General features: G+C 38.4%; 1 protein-coding gene and 1 long non-coding RNA gene across 10 annotated transcripts in view; one reads left to right on the forward strand and one right to left on the reverse strand.

The window, feature by feature from the left end:
* Nucleotides 1-2,122: 2,122 nt before the first annotated feature.
* Nucleotides 2,123-7,367, forward strand: LOC123500160. Its single transcript, XR_006673199.1, has 2 exons — nucleotides 2,123-2,323; nucleotides 6,268-7,367. It is a non-coding gene; the product is annotated as an uncharacterized LOC123500160 (long non-coding RNA).
* The window catches only part of LOC123500157 (zinc finger protein 385B-like), a 157,881-nt gene continuing 141,879 nt past the window's right edge, over nucleotides 6,468-22,469 (reverse strand). For 7 of the 9 annotated variants that reach the window (XM_045248845.1, XM_045248849.1, XM_045248848.1 and 4 more), the window contains 6 exons: nucleotides 20,974-21,115; nucleotides 20,133-20,222; nucleotides 18,206-18,422; nucleotides 17,216-17,451; nucleotides 15,756-15,869; nucleotides 6,468-9,279 (listed from right to left, as the gene is read on the reverse strand). In XM_045248845.1, coding sequence (XP_045104780.1) covers nucleotides 9,103-9,279; nucleotides 15,756-15,869; nucleotides 17,216-17,451; nucleotides 18,206-18,422; nucleotides 20,133-20,222; nucleotides 20,974-21,115 — 976 coding nt within the window. In that variant the 3' untranslated portion in view covers nucleotides 6,468-9,102. The remainder of the gene's footprint in view (nucleotides 9,280-15,755; nucleotides 15,870-17,215; nucleotides 17,452-18,205; nucleotides 18,423-20,132; nucleotides 20,223-20,973; nucleotides 21,116-22,469) is intronic. The other 2 variants (XM_045248850.1, XM_045248851.1) reach the window with 1 other exon arrangement.

Consider the following 22,469-nt stretch of genomic DNA (forward strand, 5'->3'; position numbering starts at 1 on the left):
CACACACATTATGTCCGGTTCATTGTTTCTTAGGTAATCCATACATTCTAGCCTCTTAGACAGAAATCCATCTATACTCGTGTAAGTCACTTGAATTCCATTCCTAGTCTCTTTCATCGATGTTTCTGTCAGTGTAATGCCTATTCCGTCTGTTTTATCCACCACTTCTTCAGCCTCCCATTTCTCATCCTCCAAAAAACTTAGTCTTTTCTTCCTCGGTTCTTACGTCATTCCTCTCCCTCACCTCAGTTACAAGCTCTTTCATTTTCATCCGTTAGACCTGTGACATATTTCTTCTTATGTAAATTGTTTTGGTCTCCTCAGAGTCCTTAAGTTTCCAAGCCCTCCTCAGCAAGGCCTCAGCTGCTGCCACCTGAGACTTTAATTTCAATGGTCTACTTTTGCCTTCCTCAAAAGCTCCTAGTCTAACACTTTCTTCTACCTCAGCATATAGGCACTCTTCCTCTTCTGAGATCTTATTCAGTAAAGACTTAATCCTGTTATTTTCCTTATCTCTCCTAGCTTGCCAGTTCCTGTTTGTTTCCTCCCTCAATCCTGTTATGATCAGGCATTTTTTTTTTTTTTCAGCAATATCTCTCACTACATACTCATTTTCCTTTAATGTCTTTACCATTTCACTCTGTGTAACCACTTTATTTTCAGTAAAATTCTAGTTTCTGCCCATACTCCCCCTTCCACCCCCCAACAAGCTTGGAGATAGGTGGGAAAGCGGGGTTTTGGATGGGGTACATGAAATGCGTCGGAAATGCGTATTTTTTGCATAAAATGGAAAAATTCCCATTAAAAAGTCTACGGAATAAACGCCCCCCCAGACCCCCTACAACACTAACCTAACCCTAATATAAACCTAACCTAGCCGGGGGGCTGCACCCTCCCAGACTCCCCCCGCAACACTAACCTAACCCTAACATAAACCTAACCTAACGTAACCAAACCTAGCCAGGGGGGCTGCGCCCCCCCAAACACCCCCCCAGCACTAACCTAACCCTAACATAAACCTAACCTACCCTATCCTTGCTTTGAGGCAGCTTCCCTCCCCTCACACCAGTTCTCTTATAGCTTCACACAATATGCCCTACCTCTACCAATACCCTCCTCACAATACCTTAATGAAAGGATGAAGGTCCTGGCTGGTCCTCTTCTCGATTGTACACTGACTTGCATCGCAGGAGCGATGATTTCCCAGTAATCAAATTCGCAACCTTTACAACTAATGTCACTGGTGGCCATAGCTCAACTGCGCACACAGATCTCTGTGCACCTGTCTGCCCAGCTGTGCCCCGCCTTCGAATACATATATCAAATTCCCATTGGCGCAGCTTGTGGTGTTAAGAGGTGATGGCACGTCATTGGACAAAAGAACTATAAACACAATAAGAATTCTATTCACTAGTTACCCACAAACCCCAGCTTATTTCCGAGTGTGATGGAGCTCCGTGGCTTGTTGGCTTCATCAACGTCATGAAACTAGTAATGAAAATCACGTAGACTTTTTAACGGGATTTTTTTTTTTCCCATTTTACGCAAAAAATACGCATTTCATGTACCCCACACAAAACCCCGCATTCCCACCTGTCCCCAAGCTTGTTGGGGTATGGAGGGAGGAGTATGGGCAGAAATTAGAATTATACTTTATTTTCTTCCTGCTTTTGTACTTTCTCCCTAAAGGACTTTTGTACTTCCTGGTGTTCTTGCTTCACTACTTTCATCTTAGCATCTATTAGGTTAAGGCATTCCTCCTTCCCCAGGTCCCCTGCAGATATTTTCTTCTCCATTTCGAGGAGTTTAGCCTTCATCTCGTCACATTGTTTCCTTAGCTGTTTGTTTTCTTTCTCCATTTCCACTTTTTCTCTCAACAACTCTTTGTTCTCTATCGTTAACAAATAAATTTCTTTTTTGAAGGACTCGTTTTCCGCTAAGACTCTATCCAGTTTTTCTTCTATGGAACTAATGCTTAGAAACTTACCTTCTAATGCCTGGATTCTTGCATCCATGTCGAATTTTTCAAGCCCTCTTGGAGTGGTAACAAAACCTTCAAAGTCCCTGGCTGGAGTGGACATCGTGGTATTTATCGCCAGCTGGTCTTGTCCAAAGACCAAAACAAACACCGTGGACAATCTCCGCTCAGGGACCACCCTCCATATCCCGCTTGAAAATGGTCCTTTTTTTGCACTTTACGACAGTAGGACATTAACATAGAGATACCCGGGCCCTATAAACACCATAGGTATTTTCTCCTCTTCCCCGTCCACAGCCAGAGACGAGCCGTCGTCAGACCTCCTGCTTCGGCGGTGGCTAGCGAGTATGTGTGTGTGTGTGTTGGAAATATACAGTAGACATTTCTTGGAAGGTTTCAGGAGGAGGAGAAAGGTTGGATGGTACAGTACAACGATAATGATGAGAGAGAGAGAGAGAGAGAGCGAGAGCAATTACATATCCATTCGTTATTGTTTATCTTTATTCAACGACACACACACACGGCAGAACTGTTAAATAGTACATTTCAGGTGGTCTTTACTAAGGAATCCAAATTTGAAATGCCACAGGGTAATAGAGAGCCCATCTATATGAAAGAGATTAAAGTAACCAAGCTTGAAATAAAAGAGTTAATGAAGAAATTGGATGAAGAGAAGACAATGGGACCGGTGTCCCGTGATATAGTGTGCGCAGAAGACGCAACTAAACACTGTCACGGGCCTCACTTTGGCATGTGACACCGGATGAAGTCTCAGGCAGAATACTGAAAGAATGTTGTGAAGAACTAGCAAGTCCTATATACATCATAAAATGCTCAATGGAAAATGGAACAGTACCAGTAGAATGGAAAAGAGCTGAGGTGGTTCCCACTTACAAGAGTGGAAGGAAGGAGGAACCTTTAAATTACAGACAGGTATCGCTAACTAGTGTAATATGCAAGATGTGTGAAAGAGTAATAAAGAAACAATGGATCGAGTTTCTTGAAGACAACAAAATATTATCAAATAGCCAATTTGGTTTTAGAAAAGGTCGGTCGTGTGTAACAAATTTACTGAGTTTCTACTCCAGAACAGTTGATAAAGTACAAGAGAGAGGGATGGGTTGATTGTATTTATTTGGATTTAAAAAAGGCATTTGATAAAGTGCCACATGCAAGATTACTGTGGAAGTTAGAGGAGAAGGGTGGCTTAAAAGGAAGCACATTGAGATGGATGGAAAATTATTTGAGGGGGAGAGAAATAAAGGACGGTAGTTAAAGATATGAAGTCCAAGTGGAGAGCAGTAGAAAGGGGAGTGCCGCAGGGGTCAGTATTGGCGCCAATACTTTTTCTCACATATATAAACGACATGCCAGAAGGAGTGAACAGCTACATAAATCTGTTTGCGGACAATGTGAAACTGTGCAGAGTTATAAAGCAAAAAGAGGATTGTGAAATACTGCAGGAAGACCTAAATATGATCTGGGAATGGAGTAAAAAATGGGAGATGGAATTCAATGTGGACAAAAGCCATGTCATGGAAATAGGAAAAAGTGAAAGATGACCAGTGGGAATCTATAAGATGGGAGATGGAGTAGAACTGGACAAAGTAAAAAAGGAAAAGGATTTGGGAGTGATGATGGAAGAAAATAATCAACCGGTAAGCCATACTGATGAAATTTTTCAGAGACATAATTTGCTAAGGAATACTGGAATAGCATTTCACTACATGGACAAAGAAATCATGAAATTGATAAGTACTATAATAAGACCCAGATTGGAATATGCAGGAGCAGTGTGGACCCCCCAATAAAAAGAAACACATAAGGAAGCTGAAGAGACTACAAAAAATGGCTACAAAAATGGTTCCAGAATTTGAAGGCATGACATATGAGGAGAGACTAAAGGCTATGGATCTACCAACCCTGGAACAGAGAAGGGAGAGAGGGGATCCGATACAAGTTTATAAATTGATTAACGGAATGGATCAAGTGGATAATGAGAAACTGATCCTGACAGAAGAATATGACATTTGAAGCACAAGATCGCATGGTAAAAAGCTGAGGAAGGGAAGATGTCTGAGAGATGTTAAAAAATATAGTTTCCCACAAAGATGTGTTGAGACGTGGAACAGTTTGAGTGAAGAAGTGGTGTCAGCAATGAGTGTGCATAGTTTTAAAGAAAAATTGGATAAATATAGATATGGAGACGGGTCACACAAGCATAAAGCCCAGGCCGTGTAAAACTACAACTAGGTAAATACAAACACACACACGAAATAACAGACAAATACCTAACTGTAATGAATTAAAACCATTAACCCCTTCAGTACTGGGACTCAGTTTTTACCTTGAAATTTGTATATGATTAGAGCATTTTATTGACATTAGCAAGGATCTATGGAGGTCAGAAGATTATTGGCCACAGTCTTCACTAAATTAATCTCCCAAATAAGTTTCTGAAACTGTATAAAATCACCAGATAGTCATCAGATGGAATATGAAAATGTGTCATGGTACTGATAAGGTTAATAGCATCTCCCTTATGCTCACCTCCTCACCAATATGCCCACACCTTCACACATGCCCATCACAACCTAGCCACTACCTTGTGGTTGGCTTTGGACATGTTGGTGAGCTGGTGGGCATTCTATCATGTGAGGTAATGGATGGGCTATGATGGGTGTAGGTGAGTGTGAGCGTGATGGGCGTGTTTCAGGTGGTAAAGGAAGATTCCCAGCACTGGCGGTAATAATTAATGACCTTGCTTGGTTGTAAAATGATAAATAAAGAAGAAATGAAATAGAATGAATTGATAGCCCACTGTAGGTAATATTTATGTAATGTGTGTCTCTCTTTCTCTAGGAGAGAGAGAGAGAGAGAGAGAGAGAGAGAGGAAGAGATCACGTAGGAAGAGGAGATCACGTAGTCCTAATATGTGAAGTGTGGCTCAGATATGGATTGGAGTGTGAGTCCCAGAAAACTGTGATTAATAAGTATAACTTTAAGAAGGCTGACATAGAGAATATGAAGAAATATTTTAGAGAGAGGAGGTGGTTCGAGAGGATTTTGTAATTGAATACAGAGGCAATGCTGGAAGAGGTACTGAGAGTATACGACGAAGTGGTTCAGAAAACAGTCCCTTTATATAAGCCAAGAGAGAGAGAGAAAATGTATGGTTTAACGAGTGATGCAGAAAAGCCAAAGAAGAGAGAGATAGAGTGTAGAGGGTGTAGTGAGAGCAAGAAGTATCCATAGTTTTAAAGAAAAGTATCATAAATGGATTCAAGCAAACGGGACACCACAAGCGTAGCTCATTTCCCGTAGCAAGTTTATAGGTAAACTCTCTTATAGGTAAACTCTGCACAACAGTACAATAAACAACATTTGTTTCAAGCAGTACATACAATTAACATTGAATCTACTGGATGTCAGTACTCAGTGGTGTTATAATAAAAATGTACAACTATTAATATACATTCTGAACGCTCTGCTCTCTCACCACAACTGTTTTCCAAGGCGATAGAGATAGTCTGCCTGTTTCTCAACAGTGTTTTTCCTTTAAATAACGTAGAAATATTGTCAATCTACCACCAGAACAATGAAAAACATCCTTGAAAAAAACTTGTTAACCTTCGGGGAGAAAATTCCCTAACATCATTGAAGTTGAAAGAGAGAGAGAGAGAGAGAGAGAGAGAGAGAGAGAGAGAGAGAGAGAGAGAGAGAGAGAGAGAGAGAGAGAGAGAGAGAGAGAGAGAGAGAGAGAGAGAGAGAGAGAGAGAGAGAGAGAGAGAGAGAGAGAGAGAGAGAGAGAGAGGCGGAGCAGAGAAGGTTGGGTGGTCTCCTTACGCCTGCACCCGTCCACCTAGCAGTGAGTGGGTACCGGGTGTTAGTCAGGGATTGTGTCCCGCCTCTTGGGGTGGCGCCCTGGCACCTGCCGCGGTGTGTACCTGTAGAGTGCAAACCCGTGATCCCCAAACCCAGCTTCAGCCAAACCACAGTGATGAAGATAAAGAGAGAGAGAGAGAGAGAGAGAGAGAGAGAGAGAGAGAGAGAGAGAGAGAGAGAGAGAGAAATGTCACCATAAGATAAAGAATGAAGGATAACCTCCTTACGTTTTATCTTAGGTCAGCTTTACTAACTTAATGTAGACATGCAAATATCTTTATATTTCCTTGTAATACTTCTCTCCATTACTTCACAGATCTATACATTAACTCCTCCCCCATGCATCAACAAATATTACAAACTGTGTCTCTGTACTTCCATGTAAAATATGTTCTTTTTGGCAGGAAGAAGCTTGACTAGTATAGTCAACACCTTGCAATCTTCAGCAATACACCAGGGCCTCCTGAAGTCCACCCTGGGCCTCCTAAGATGGCTGTGAAGACCTGCCAAGCAGCCTAGCAGGAGCTTGGTTAAATGCAGCTTGGATCTCTGGGGTCTCTATTACTTGTTTATTGTCTTCAGTGATGCAAAATAAAAGTTGTAGTAGTAATGTCAATTTTATTTTGTTGTCTTTGACATATGAACAAATTGTGTAAAGAAAAAAATCAAGTTGATATAAAAAAAAAAATGCTTATCAAATAAAAGTGATGTGATTTCCCTACTAATTTCCTCAGTAGTGAAAGTAGAAAGACATCGTAGCTCAAACAGCTACAATATGCACATAAAGGTACCATCCCTTCCCTACAGCAAGGAGGGTCAGTTTCCCAAGTACCACCCTCCTCAGCCACAGGGGAAGAGACAGGAACTCTAAGAGCAAATTTTACCTTAAACTGAGCATATTTTAGTAGTCTTTCCTCTTTCACTACTGGGAAAATGGATAACTAAATCACATCACTTTTATTTGTTACGCCTTTCTTTCTTTCTTTCTCTTTTTATTTTATTTTATTTATTTATTTATTTATTTTTATTTTATTTTATTTATTTATTTATTTTTATTTATTTTTTTTTTACATTTTTACACAATGGTTGGTGGAGTTAAGTGAGGGATATATGTCAATCAATGAGAATGTATTTCAAGTATTCATTTGGTATCTATTTCCTTACTTGTACAGTACATTTAAGGGGAAATGAATGCTTTGAGTGATGTGCTGCAGATCTACATGGAAAGAGCTCGAATAGATGACAGTTGTTAGTTTTGAAAGAGAGAGAGAGAGAGAGAGAGAGAGAGAGAGAGAGAGAGAGAGAGAGAGAGAGAGAGAGAGAGAGAGAGAGAGAGAGAGAGAGAGAGAGAGAGAGAGAGAGAAATAACTTGTTTTATACTAGTTATCAACATTCAAGTTGCAAACCTACTTACTCGAGAGAGAGAGAGAGAGAGAGAGAGAGAGAGAGAGAGAGAGAGAGAGAGAGAGAGAGAGAGAGAGAGAGAGAGAGAGAGAGAGAGAGAGAGAGAGAGAGAGAGAGAGAGAGAAATAACCTGTTTTATCCTAGTTATCAACATTCAAGTTGCATACCTACTAATTCCAGAGAGAGAGAGAGAGAGAGAGAGAGAGAGAGAGAGAGAGAGAGAGAGAGAGAGAGAGAGAGAGAGAGAGAGAGAGAGAGAGAGAGAGAGAGAGAGAGAGAGAGAGAGAGAGAGAGAGAGAGAGAGAGAGAGAGAGAGAGAGAGAAATTAAATAACTTGTTTTATACTAGTGATCAACATTCAAGTTGCATACCTACTAATTAGAGAGAGAGAGAGAGAGAGAGAGAGAGAGAGAGAGAGAGAGAGAGAGAGAGAGAGAGAGAGAGAGAGAGAGAGAGAGAGAGAGAGAGAGAGAGAGAGAGAGAGAGAGAGAGAGAATCCAGTATTGATGTACTTGCCAAGAAATACTGGAAATCACTCTAAAGTGTTTACCAAAAAATCACATTAATGTTTCCCTAGCTTCCTACCACAGCAGGTGTACAATTTTGTTTTCACACAATGATATTTTTGGTATTAATCCTGAGAAAGAAAAGTTGGTTCTATGAACATCTCACTTTGTTTTATCTTCCTCATTCAACTTAGGAGAAAAAAAATTCTATCAATACAAGTTGAATCCCTTATTTGGAATGCTTGGGATAAAAAATGCTCTAGATTTCAGATCTTATAAAATCCACCATTATTCATGATGTGGTTACCATCTGGAAAAAGAGTACTGTAAGTGTTGCTGAATGTTTAAATATCTATTCTAGAATTGAGGCATCTAGAATCAAAAGGGTATCCACATCAATTTACTGGTTTTGAGTTGAGCTCTGTTCATGAAAGGCATATATTCCACCTCTACATGATTACCTTAGCCAGCAGTAAAGAAATGAGCATCTAGAGAACAAACAGATGAGCTAATGCCACATGCTTTTTCAGCATGCAGAATTACTGCTGAGTCTGAAAGGCATTCTAGCCTGGAAGAATGGCCTAATTATGTTTCATGTATGTCCACCACCTCCTTATTCTGTCAATCAGTGAACGGAAGGCAAGAGAGGTGGCCACCATGCAATGTTGCTTTATTTTTTATAATCTGACAATAAGATAAAGATTGTTAAACTTTATACACTAATTCAGAACCTTGTTTTGGCTTAGATATCTATTTTAATCTAGAAGCCTCAAATATGGTATGTTTTTGTGCTTTAAAATATGAAATTCAGAAGAAAATCATGACACTTTTGTTTAAAATTCTTAACACCAATGTAAAATTTTTAGAGCCTTAATTTCATCCAATCTAAATTTTCATCCCTGACGTTGCTTTACATATTAAATTCAGTATGATAACTACTGCACTCAATGAAATGATGTCAGTGTATTGCTTGTTTCATGTCAGTATGAAAATATGAATGAGACAATGTCAACACTTAACACTTCTTAATTTTATATGACAATGTACCACTCCGGACAAAGGATTTTCAATCTGCGCAAACAATAAAAGCAGTATGGGGAATTACATAAAACATTACACAAGTATACCTAATAGAACCTAATGACTTCAACTAATATCCCCATTAAACAAGGTAATAATACTGAATAAAAATAAATTTACATAAATACTTCAGCCAATGCCAGAAAATTTGTCATAACACTGGTATTGTACTTGCCTCAGCCCTGACCCTGCATACATTCACTCTAAGTGTGGGTTTGGTTGTGGTGGCTACCCTTGACTAGGTATGGCTCACAGCAAGGCTCCTCCAGCCACAAAGTTTGAGGAGAGTGGTTGTGTGTAAGTGTGGGAAGGCCGGCCTCTGCCACCAGGTCTGCCACGGAAGGCTGCCCGCCGTCGTCCTCTCCAACCACCTCCTTCTGGCTTGCGTCCACTCAATTTGTCTTGATGTTTTCGGGAGGATAAGTGCTGCAAATTGCAAGGCTTCAGTATAACATCTCCATATCAATGGTACAATCTTAGAGATATCTAATAAATACAGGTTCAATACATGGGTTGTAAATATATTAGCTTAACATTTATTTTAAAGCAATACAAATAGAGCAAAAAGCCAACTTTAGAGTGTCTTTCAGACGACTTGGGCTATCCATCAAATTCTTACATTCTCCATATTCATAATTACTTCACTTATGTTCAAATATTGTTGTCTCAATACAACATATCATTTCAAGTATGAAAATCAGGAGAGAGAGAGAGAGAGAGAGAGAGAGAGAGAGAGAGAGAGAGAGAGAGAGAGAGAGAGAGAGAGAGAGAGAGAGAGAGAGAGAGAGAGAGAGAGAGAGAGAGAGAGAGAGAGAGAGAGAGAGAGAGAGAGAGAGAGAGAGAGAGAGAGAGAGAGAGAGAGAGAGAGAGAGAGAGAGAGAGAGAGAGAGAGAGAGAGAGAGAGAGAGAGAGAGAGAGAGAGAGAGAGAGAGAGAGAGAGAGAGAGAGAGAGAGAGAGAGAGAGAGAGAGAGAGAGAGAGAGAGAGAGAGAGAGAGAGAGAGAGAGAGAGAGAGAGAGAGAGAGAGAAATGGTCGTGGATCATTAATCAAAGCTGCCATGAATTCAGGACAAGTTCCAGAGGGGAAAAGAATGCATACCACCATCTTCAACTCTTTCCTAAGAACCTGAATCAAGATGGCAGCTCCGTGTGGAGCTTCATAGCATACTGAAGAGCAAGACAATGAGTAAGACAGAATGCTCCATCTGGAACCACCTACACCACTCAAAGAGGGTATCACACTGGCTTATGGTATGTAGAAAGTGGGCCATAGTTCTTTGTGCAAAACCAAGAATGTTGTCACACACAGTGTTCTTGCAGTGCTAGGCAAATGGCACAGCAATCAAGACCAAGCCAAAACAAAACAAACCAGGACAAAACCATGCCACTAATACCTCAACATATGCTTCGTGCTGGCATTGTACTTGCACTTGCTGTTATTGAAGAAATGGAATATGAAGCTGGAGAAGAAGCAAGAGGTGAGCGATAGCAACTTTAGAGTGAAGGATGGTTACCAACTTGCCATGTGAGCAAAGTATTGACATGGTATGTATATTTTTCTTTCTTGATTGATGAAATATTATTTAATATTCCAATATGAAAAATTTATGCATGTTATTTTTTATTTGAAATTAAAGGATTTTATTACATATTTTGTTAATCTTTTTATTGGGTTAGCATATGAACGGCCAGAATGGATATCTAGCCGTCCAAATTTTGCCCTGCAAATCTTGGACAAATTCCTGCTACCTCAGGCCAATGTTCCTTATTCCATGTATCATAGGCCAGTGCGATATCCCCTTAAACAAGAGATGCAAAACAAAAACAAGTCCTTGCTGATAAATGTTATGTCAGGCATGCTAACTTTCAAAATAGTGTAGAAATTATGATTTCTCCTCATACTGCTTTATGTCTTTGCAGATGAGTACCATGATTGCATTACAGGACCCAATAACTAAAGGACAGGACAAAATAGCAAGATGTCACTGAATAAAATGTCAAGCTCAAGTGTGGTCACCTACTGTACTATTTGATGGCTTATAAAATGTGCCTTGAAAACACACACAAAATGAGCCTATTTCCTATCAGGCAATGTTCAGCTATGGGACTGATTAGTGGAAAGTCTCAGGCAACAGTGGCTTTTCAATCAAACCTCAAACATCTTTGCACATGTAAAGAAAGTGATGATCATCAAAAAAAAAAAAAAAAAAAAAAAAAAAAAACAAGGTAGCAATGTAGTATACATGTAATTCACATAAAATAATACCTGTCAGGAAGAAATGAAGTAAAATTTTTTAAGTTACTTATACCAAAACCAAACTCATGGGCACCAGAGCTGGCCTCAGCCATATACTGAAGATTTACTGTATTTTTTCATATGATGCCATTCCTTTCTCAGACAAATTTATTCACACAGAGCCTTATGCTTTGAAAGTGTACTTAACTATTACAACTAGAATAATATTATATGTTGAATGTTGATAAAAAAAAATATACTGAAAAAACTTTACTAGCCCTCTGGGTTCTGATACTGCCTATACCCTATTTGTTCAAAACTTACAGAAAGATTGGTCTACAGATCAGTGTTGATAGATCCAATAAAGGATTTTAAATATGAAATATTGTGATCTAATAAAGATCTAAATATATATGAGATGGCTCAAGTGTTAGGAGTAACCTTAACTCCATATTCAGAGCTTACACTTATTGATTTATTTTCTTTTTCCCTTATATATATATATATATATATATATATATATATATATATATATATATATATATATATATATATATATATATATATATATATATATATATATATATATATATATATATATATATATATATATATATATATATATATATATATATATATATATATATATATTTATACAGTGTCCTCATTATACGGTAGTTCTTTATCCGGTAAATTCACAGTTACGGTATTTGGAAATTACTACCCTTGATTCGATATACGGTAAGAAAAATTCACAGATACAGTATCTGCTCATGTCATCCGAGAGGGCCCAGCGCGGGGGAGCAGGGCTGATGACATCATCCATGACACACCTCCCCGCCACTCACAGTACTGACTTTAACTTGACCACCCTTGGAGCCCGTTATCTCTTCCCCTCCCCCCCTTTTTTAACCGCATTACATATTACTTACATGCATTACTAATTAGATGAATAAATGGAATATTAAAGGGTCTATTGTAAGCACAAATATATTCATAATTATCATGGCAAACAATAAAAGCCTACTACCAGCAGCGAACCATGCAGCAACTGATAAAGGGCACAGATGGGCCTGGCAAGCCCACTATCAGAGAATGGTGGAAGTCATATAACATCAAGCACGCCTTAGATAACATCATGTCATCTTGGGACGAAGTGAAGACGTCTACCATGAACTTGGCATTGAATAAAGTATGGCCAGAATGAGCGCATGACTTTCAGGCTTTGCTGAAGATGACATTGGTGTGATCAGAAGTGACATAGTAAATCTGTACCATAGGGCTGGCTTCGATGAAGTTGATGATGATGTTCAAGATCTTTTGGAAAGCCATGCTGAATCTCTCTCAAATGACAAACTTATAGAGCTAGCCAAGGCATCACAGGAGGCACAAAAAGAGGGAGATGAGGAAGAACCTGTGCGTGAGCGGAACATGAGTAAGGGCTGAAATCCCTACTGTCCCTTAAGCCTTGGGAAGGACATCATCTGATAGAATACATGGCGATTGAAAGGTAAATAAAAACATTGTTTATTTCTTTTGTGCAGCACTTATTTTTTTTTTGTTTTCTTTTTAATGATTATTTTCATGTATTTTCATTTCTGTAGGGGTGACTTGACGTGCTGGAACGCATTCCCTATTATTACATGTTATAATGGGTTCGGTATACGGTAAATTCGATATGTGGTAAGGTTTTCAGGAACGCATATGTACTGTATAACGAGGACTTACTGTATATATATATATATATATATATATATATATATATATATATATATATATATATATATATATATATATATATATATATATATATATATACACACACACACACACACACACACTAGTGTCTGTCCAAACTGAGGTGCATCTTATAAGCCATTAAATATGGTATGTTTGATGACAAGGTGACATGGCCATTATGACCAGCAGTACCTTTTCCATCAGAACACAACTTGAGAAAAGCAGATAAAACTAAATGGGTCTCTTGCTGTGGCATTAGATTTACAGAAGATAAGATAGTAACAAGTACCCTATCATACCTGTTTCATCAACACTATATGATTGCTGATATAGCTTAGTCACTGTTCCAAAAACTTAAAAGTAGTCTCATCAACTCCATTTCTCTAACTGACAGTCTTCAGCCTCTTTCTCACTGTCGGAATGTTGTTTCTCTTGCTATCTTTTACTGCTATTTTCATGGTAACTGCTCTTCTGATCTTGTTAACTGCATGCCTCCCCTCCTCTTGTGGCCTTGTTACACAAGGCTTTCTTTTTCCTCACACCCCTTCTCTGTCCAACTCTCTAAGGCAAAAGTTAACCAATACTCTCAATCATTCATACCTTTCTCTGGTAAATTCAGGAACTCCCTGCCTGATTCTGTATTTCCATCTTCCTACGACTTGGCTTCATTTAAGAGGAAGGTTTCAAGACATTTATCCCTTCATTTTAACTGACACTTTTGGACCTGCAAGGGCCCAGAAACTAAGTGGGCCTTTATTTTTTTTTATTTTATGTTGCTCCTGGCCAGTTTTTCTTTCTCACAAAAAAAAAAAAAAAAAAAAAAAAAAAAAAAAAAAGCACTGATGGTCAGGCAGGATAGGAGCTCCCAGTCAGTCTGCCAATAACCCAGACTGTTATACTCCAGTCAATCTATTTGTTTGTCTCCCTTGCACCACATGTCAAAATTAGTACCTGTCATACTCACTTGGACATTGACACTCATGTCACAAGAAAACAAGTAATATGATTCTGCTTCATATTTTATCAATTTTTCCCCCATCCTATCACACATACATACCATTTCTTCCAACAGTTTGGGATTTTCAGCCATTCTCCATAATACAAGAAGAATGTTGGGCAGTTCCTGTTACTATTTCAGGATATATCATATACATTGGTACCTTGAGATATGAGCTGCCTGAGATATGAGTTTTTTTGAGATATGAGCTATGATTTGGTCAGTTTCTTATTCTGAGATACGAATCTTGCTTGGGGATGTTGCTGCTAGTCAGTGGCTCAGTGCATCAGTCCAGCCTTAGCTGAACTAGTATCTATGTGTTTCCCGTGAATCTCATGCACTGTGACTGTTCTTTAACCATTTTCACACTATTTACTTACCTCTTTTTTGTCTAAAAGAAAGTGCTGTTTTAATTTACGTTAAATGTTTACGTGTTAATAGTGCCTGCATCCCTTTCTCCCTCACTCCCTCCTCCTCCTCTGCCATTCACCACCATTAGCAGAAAACCAACTGTCTCCAAGGTAAGACCACTAAATAAACTTTTACTTTTATCTTATATATTTTCATGCACTGATTAAGTATGCATGTGTACGTAACTGAAAAGGCAAAATAAATTTCTCCCATCTCTGCCTACCTCCTAAACCAATGGTTATCACAGAGGATGGGAACAATGTAACCAAACCTATAAGGGTGTGCCCCCCTCTCTCTCCTTAAAACTTTATCTATTCAATGAATAATGTTTACAGGGTCATAAACGAGCTCTGCTGTGATTATTAGAGCAGCCAGTCTTCTTTGTACATTCCAGTTGATCGACACTCCCAAGTGAGAATGGGGATGCAGTAGGGTAATGTCCCGTGGAATGCAACCTCCGAGATAAATATATTTTATAAAAGTAGTTTATCCATTTATATTTTTTGTTATGTTTTATTATGTTTATGTACAATAATTATTATTTATAAATAACTTTTTCTTCCCTGAAACCACATATAAATAAAAGGAGTGCTCTTTTTGGGGAGGATGGAATGAATTAAGGGTATTCCAATCCATTTCAATGAGAAAAATTGTTTTGAGATACGAGCTCCATCATGGAACAAATTAAATTCGTATCTCAAGGTACAAATGTATTTGCAAAGTGGAAGTCAACAAAGTTGGTATAGTTATGTGCTGGAGGGTTTTCCCGATTCTCAGAAATTTTTTCACTAGTCAGTAGAAAAATCTGTGGTAAAGTAAATAAAAAATTTGTACAACTAGTACTCTACCACTGTAGATTACAATTCTTTAATGTGTGATGTGTGTACCATCACATTTTGTTACCATCTGTGTATGTTTTCATCAAATTTGAGCATTGCATGATGAAAACTAATTTATTTACTGCACCCATGGTGTGTAAACCATAACCTAAAGGAGAAAGACCAATCATGCCTATCTATACACCATATACAGAATTGGTGACAGTGCACAAAATATCATAAGGAGATGAGGAGTGTTTGAATGAGGTACTATGTGGTATTTGAAACAGATGTAGTACATGGCTGACAATCACCTACATTCCATCAATCTATATTTGATATCTTGCTCATCCCATAAAAGAAGGCAAGCCTCCACCTCTTCCTATCCAAACACTCCCTCCCTTCTGGCTTATTCAAATATTCCTCCTCTATTCACAGCTCTTCCACACATGTATATTTTTACCCATGCATAATGGGTAAGATTGTAGACTTAACATTTGAGCCCACCTTTTCATTTGATAAGGTCTGACAAGACCAAGGGAGAGTTTCTCATCTCATGGTCCAAAACATTAAAGAAGTTTGTAAGCAACTTTTTTTTGAGAGCCAGGCCTTGTCAAATGAGAAGATGGGAGATTGTCGGCCGCATAACATGTCTGTTTCAACTTTCACACATTTGGTTCAGACACTCATCACCTACTTACAATATTTCTTCCATAAGGTCTGCCACGGAAGCCTGGCCGTCGCCGTCCTCTCCAACCTCCTCTTTCTGGCTTCCGTCCACTCAACTTATCTTGATGTTTTCGTGAAGTCAAGTGCTGCAAATTGCAAGATTTCTATATGGCATATCTAAGTGTCATGATCTTACAGAGGACTAGGTAAATGCGCAGGGACTTTTCATACATAATTCATAGGCCATCTATTTTGGTGGCAAAGTGGCAAGGGAGATGGCAGTCTTTCAGACAAACTGGGGAATCCACACTATGCATTAATACCCATACTTTATAAAGTGATGGTCAAATACTGTACTATGAGATTTCATACTAGCTTTATGACTTCTCTCTTCAAGTATTTTAGATTGGAAAACAAAAAATGTTTTTGCCAAGGACCCTTCAAAAAAAGCTCCCAGCAGATGCCAGCATGTACCAAAGAGAAGATTGCTTTCCACAATGTATGTTGAGCTTCACACCACCTTGTGGAGTGGGAGCAGTACTGTCCATGTGGAAGAAAAAGATATTCCATGTGTAATACCCCCTGAACACCTAAGAAAGAAATATACACAAGAAGTAAGTCTGCTGACATGCTTGGGGTACAAAGACCTTCATATTGTGTGAAATTATTACAAGATGAGGGTGTTTGAATGAGATGGTGGGTCATGGCCAAAACATGTAGTGCATGGCTAGCAATTTACTCATTTTTCATGAATCTATTTGATACCTTCTTCTCATTCTTGAAGAAGATAGCCATTATAGAATACTCCTATTTATCCTGATGCCTAACATACCATTGTTTACTGAAGAAGCATTCTTCTTCTGTTTACATCTTTTGCACGCTCACACATATAATACCTCCTTTTGTCCATGTAAATGAGGTGCAATGAGACAGAACAAAGCCCACCTTTTTATTTCAGAAGGTATGGCACTCATGAAAAGTTACCCATATGCATATGCTTTAGTGGCTTGAAGAACTGAATAAATTTATTTTTCATCTACCAGTCTATATTTCTTACAGCCTTGAGGGTAACTTATTTACAATATGGTTTTGCTGAATGTACAGCAAATCTTCAACTTTCACATGCTTGACTCATAGACTTCTTCCCTCCTTGCAATTTGTCTTGCATTTTTATTACCCTTGTACAGGGTGTAGATAAAAATAAATCTCATTGCTGGTTGTGGCTTTCATACAATTACTACAAAATCAAACAACATATTCTGCCATACAATGCTCAAAGATGACAAAATAACATGCACTGGCAACAGAATATGACAATCAACTCATAACCTGAATGTTGTGCATCAAAAATGGTGGAGCTGCAAAAACAAGCTTAAGAGAAAGAGAGTTTAGATTGTGCTCAGATAATAAGAAAAGTACAGCTAATCACAACACTAGTGGCTTTAACTGTACAAATCTTTATTACTGACTGGATGCTTCAAACTTTCCTTACCTGTGCTAGCTGCTGCTCTGAGTTACAATGTGCTTGGCAAGGGTTACAGAGATATTTTCCACCTCCCTTTGTTTCTTCCAACTTCGTAACACAATCAGGAATTTCTAGAGAGGAGCTGCCTGCTGAATTGCCAGTCTTCGGGAGTGAAGTGTTGTTTGCCTGGTGGGTAGGATCTTGAGGCCCACCATTGCTGTTTCTGATAGTTGCAGTCTCCATTGAAACTTGGCCTGTGACCCCTACAGTGAAGATGATTGATAATCAGAACAGAGGCAGTGATCAATCGGTCTTTTTTCCCGCTAATCAACAGAGCCTGACCGATTATCATGCTTGATTATTCAATCACATCAGTAGATGGGAAAAAAGAAGAAAGAAGAGATATGAATAATTACTGGTAATTTCACTGAAAGCTCCCTGAATTCAGTATACACAATATTACAGATTGATCTGAGCTGGTTTTTACATTGATTTTTTTTTAGATAAAAGCCATTATTATTAGAATGGTTCTTATGGTAAGTTTACAAATGCTTTTTTTTTGCTGATATAGCTTGCCTGCATTCCCCATTTGGATAGTTGTTTGATCACAGTTAATTCTTTCACAAACAATTTCCTCACATAAAAACATGAAATTTCAAAACAGGACTAATCAAGTAGCAGCAACTGTGACCCGACTACACTGAAACTGGAATCTTTTCCTCCACTAAATGAGGTTAGATATAGGATGGGATGAGATGATACAGAAGGTTAACTAACAGAGAGTTATGCATGCACTTTTGTTGAGTGCCAACTAATAAAACTAAGAGAGATGTTAAGCCTTTTAAAATTATAAGTTACAGCAGATCAGTCCATCCTAATCATCCTTTAAGTGAAATGGAAGATTTTGTAAAAAGAGGCTCTAAAGAAATAAGTTTAGATAGACTTACTACAAGGTTCTATGCAATAGGGGGCAAAAATTAAAATAATCATAGTGTAAAAGCGAGTCCAATCACGTACCAGAGCAAGGTCTTTTGGTCGGTGGCGCGGTGCCAGATTCCCCAGAACGCTTGGCAGCCCTCTGTTTATGTTTGTTTCCTGCTATGTGAGTTGCCAGGAGTTGTGGCGAGTTGACAGTCACATCACAAACAATGCAGCGAATTACTCCACTGACTTCGTCTCGCTCAAATCCAGTTTCTGTTTCTTCTAGTGTTTTCATGAGGTCTGCTGATTTCACCTGTGACAGAAATCATTTTAAATAATCTTACTTCATATCTAAAGCATAGAGGAACTTTATTGTAAAATGATTCAGTATCCTAATACAGGAAGGCACCACTAACATTTGTGTTGGCAGCCTTCCCAGGCCTCCAGTCATGTGATTGGTCATCTATCTCTACTGCTTCCTATATTTATGTTCATTGGTTAATTGCATTCTTAATCATGCTTTTCACTGGGCTCTGTTCACTGGAAGCTGTGCAGCAAGTTTATACCCTGACTGATGCCACTTGAATGATAGGAGTTGTGGGATATAAAATCAATTTCTATAAAAGAAAATATAGTTTATCATTAGTCTTCCTAGATCTTTTGGTGTACTACTATTTGCTGGAGAAGTTGAAAGAAGCTTAGAAGCTGGAGTAAGATAGCTAGGCACTGAGAGCACAGAGAGACATTAACACTAGTGGTGTGTAAGTAACAATGAACTTTGAGTGCTACATATGGTAATAGCGTGTTGGCAACACACATGGGGAACACCTGGTGACAAAGATGACATCCGGTGGCCAAATCATAGAATTAACCCAGCTGTGCACAACTTGATTGACATTTTATTCTAAATTATCCATGTTATATGAAAAAAAGACTATTTGCTTGATCTTTTGTTATTCCAGAAAGATGTATCATAAATTTGTATAAATTGAGAAATCCCTGTACACAAAAGAAGTTATCTATTTGAGGTAATTAACTAAGATTCACAATCTAATTTCTACATATATCCCACAACCACCCAACTTGAAGCAACAATATCAAGATGTATGTCTGTCTCTTTACATTGTAGAAGAAAACTATGAAAGTTTTTGTGTATGTAGTATAGGTAAGGAAAAGTCTGTTTTCAGAGTAGGCAGGGAATGCCTCAGAAAATATTCATCACTGCTCATTGAATGGAAATACATTAAAGAATTAGTATAAGTGGATTACTAAATTACTTTGAACTTCCAGCAACAATGATGCTAATAACAGGGCGAGCAGAAGAACCAACAGATCAGTAATGCAGTAATCCCTTCCTTACTCCTATTCACTCACCAACCCTCCATTCTTGCTATAGTGTGTGCAAATGAATGGATATGAGGGAAGGAGGATCGAAAACTGGAGTGTGGCAGTACTACATAAATGAATCTGCTGGTCCATATGCTCACACCATTGTTGCTGGATATGGTAAATGCAATGCACTCCTTAAAAACAAGATATGAGGAAGTAAATAATAATAATATGCTTAAAAAGTTAATTGGCGCCTATCTTTTTTTTTTTTTTATACTATATGGGCTTTTCACAGGAATTTATGGGCTAAAGGGGATACTTTTGGGGTACCTCCTATCTCAAAGCCCACCTGCTAGGAAACCATTGCCCCCAGTGAGGAAGCCCGACCTACACTTGGACTGTGGGCAGGATTCAAACCCGAGCGCTTGGAGATCCCTTGGACCCCAAAGCACGCATGGTTCCACTGTATATTGGACATTCCATACTTGAACATATATTGAGCATTCCATACTTGAACAATTTAAGTATATTCTACATCATGCATTACATTAGTAAACTTGTAAGATGTAGAATGTGTTAACTGAATTAGTTAAGTAAATCATAAAGCAATAGTTCAGAGAAATTTAATCAGGATAAGCATTTACTGAGCATAACCTTTATTAGCACACATAACTGAGATCATAATGAACCTTACTTTTCGCTGGTGCTTGGAGCCTGCTAAATGAGAATCCAAGACTGCTTGTGAATAAAATTCTAGGTTGCAGACATCACATCGCACAGTGACCTGACAATATAAAGTTAAGTAATTAGGAAAATCACATACCAGATTATATAAAAATATATGAATAAATAAATATTTATAACTCAATGAAGTAAAGCTTACAAATTTCTGAATGGCAAATTAGCTGGTGAACAAAAACAACAGCACAGTGATGAAAGAGAGAGAGAGAGAGAGAGAGAGAGAGAGAGAGAGAGAGAGAGAGAGAGAGAGAGAGAGAGAGAGAGAGAGAGAGAGAGAGAGAGAGAGAGAGAGAGAGAGAGAGAGAGAGAGAGAGAGAGAGAGAGAGAGAGAGAGAGAGAGAGAGAGAGAGAGAGAGAGAGAGAGAGAGAATTTAAGCAGTAAATCTAAGTTGACTTTGCAGAATACATCACAAAACATCACGCTTGATATGGCATACAACAAAATATCATGCACTATCCATTAAGTTTTCTATAAAAAATACTTCAGTGGATAAAAAATGTAAGATTGATTCCAAGAATATTCACAACTGTATTTATGTCTCAAAAAAAAATTTCTAATGTGGCCTTATGTTAGTGGACCTGCCTTTACTCTTATACACTTGTGCTTGCTGCAGAAAAAGGACCTACTTCTATGTATCCTGCCTCTCTTTTCCCTTGAACTACACCTGGATCTCAGAAGAGGATATTCTACAGAAGTGATGAATGAATGAAACTCACTTGTACAGAATCATTATAATCTGAGTCACTCACTAAACAAACATATCAGGCAGGAAACATCACTCTTCTTCCCTTACCTTTGGCTTCACCTTGGTGGGAAGACGTCCTAATACATTTTCCATGACGGCTTTGGTTACAGGGTCATTTGTCATCTCCACTGAGGCCATGATTGCTGAATTAGGAGATGGGATGTTACCGTTTCCTGGAGCCACACTCATCCTACCAAACAAGTTAGCCTTTTATTTGCATGTTGAAATTATATTGGATAAGGAAGACTGTCCATGTCTGACTGTTGTGGTGGAAAAGGAAAAAACTAATAGTAAGGAATAGATGCAAGACCACAAAAAATTACTTGAAAATGGTGGAAAATGATAGATACCTAATTGAAAGTTTTAGTTTTAAAATAATTAACTTGTGTGTCTCAAAGGGAGGAGTCCTGCTTTCTAAATTATGAAAGGCATGGCACAGAGAGAGGAAGGGCTTTGAAGAGATAAAGAATAGCATAATCTTTAACTTGTACAGGAAACAGAAATGAGAATATATACAGGCAACCCCCGATTAACGAATGTTCACACAACGAAATTTCACTACAACAAACGTTTCCTTTTATTGCCATCAGCTCGTAAAACGAACACCAAACTTGCTTTAACAAAATTTTATCCAAGTAATTTTTTCCAAGTTTGAAAGCCCCGCCGTATCACACAAGCCGACAGGCTTTTGAATACACCAGCGCCTCTCGTGGACAAAATGCACACCACTCATTCCCCTACCCTTCCTCGCTCTTAGTTCAAAACAATAATAGTGTCCAGCAGCAGCTCGTCTTCCCTCGCTCAATATGCCACCAAAACGCCCTGCAACCAGCCCTGCAATGTCGCCTAGCATTGCAAAGAAGACCAGGAAATCTCTTAATCACGAAGTGAAGCTGGATATTATTCACAGACACGAGAGGCGAGAAAACTAGGTAATAGCATTGCTCGCCACCATGGCTCAACTCCATCTACTATCTCTACTATTTTCAAGTCAGCAGACTATATTAAGAAGGCTGGTGAGACTGTATCTTCCTTACTGGCTAAAAGAACCATCTATCTATCTATCTATATATATATATATATATATATATATATATATATATATATATATATATATATATATATATATATATATATGAGAGAGAGAGAGAGAGAGAGAGAGAGAGAGAGAGAGAGAGAGAGAGAGAGAGAGAGAGAGAGAGAGAGAGAGAGAGAGAGAGAGAGAGAGAGAGAGAGAGAGAGAGAGAGAGAATGTTTGAAGAAAAACTGCAATAAAATCACTCTTTCTCTTCAAACACTTATGATGTTTCGGGACAACTGTGATCTCATCTTTAGACAAAGTCACCAAGAAGTGGTCTGAAGATATACAGATAACTCTCAATTTACGCAATAGATACATTCCAAGAGGCATTGCATATATAAAAATTCACGTTAAACAAATTTGTAATTCTCATAAGAAACAACAGATAATAGGGGGGATGCGGAATGTGGTCCAAAAAAATTCATGCAAAACACTCTATTTAATTGGCTAAATGAACATGTTT

The sequence above is a fragment of the Portunus trituberculatus genome, chromosome 50 (assembly GCF_017591435.1).
Source record: "Portunus trituberculatus isolate SZX2019 chromosome 50, ASM1759143v1, whole genome shotgun sequence".
NCBI classification, from domain to species: domain Eukaryota; kingdom Metazoa; phylum Arthropoda; class Malacostraca; order Decapoda; family Portunidae; genus Portunus; species Portunus trituberculatus.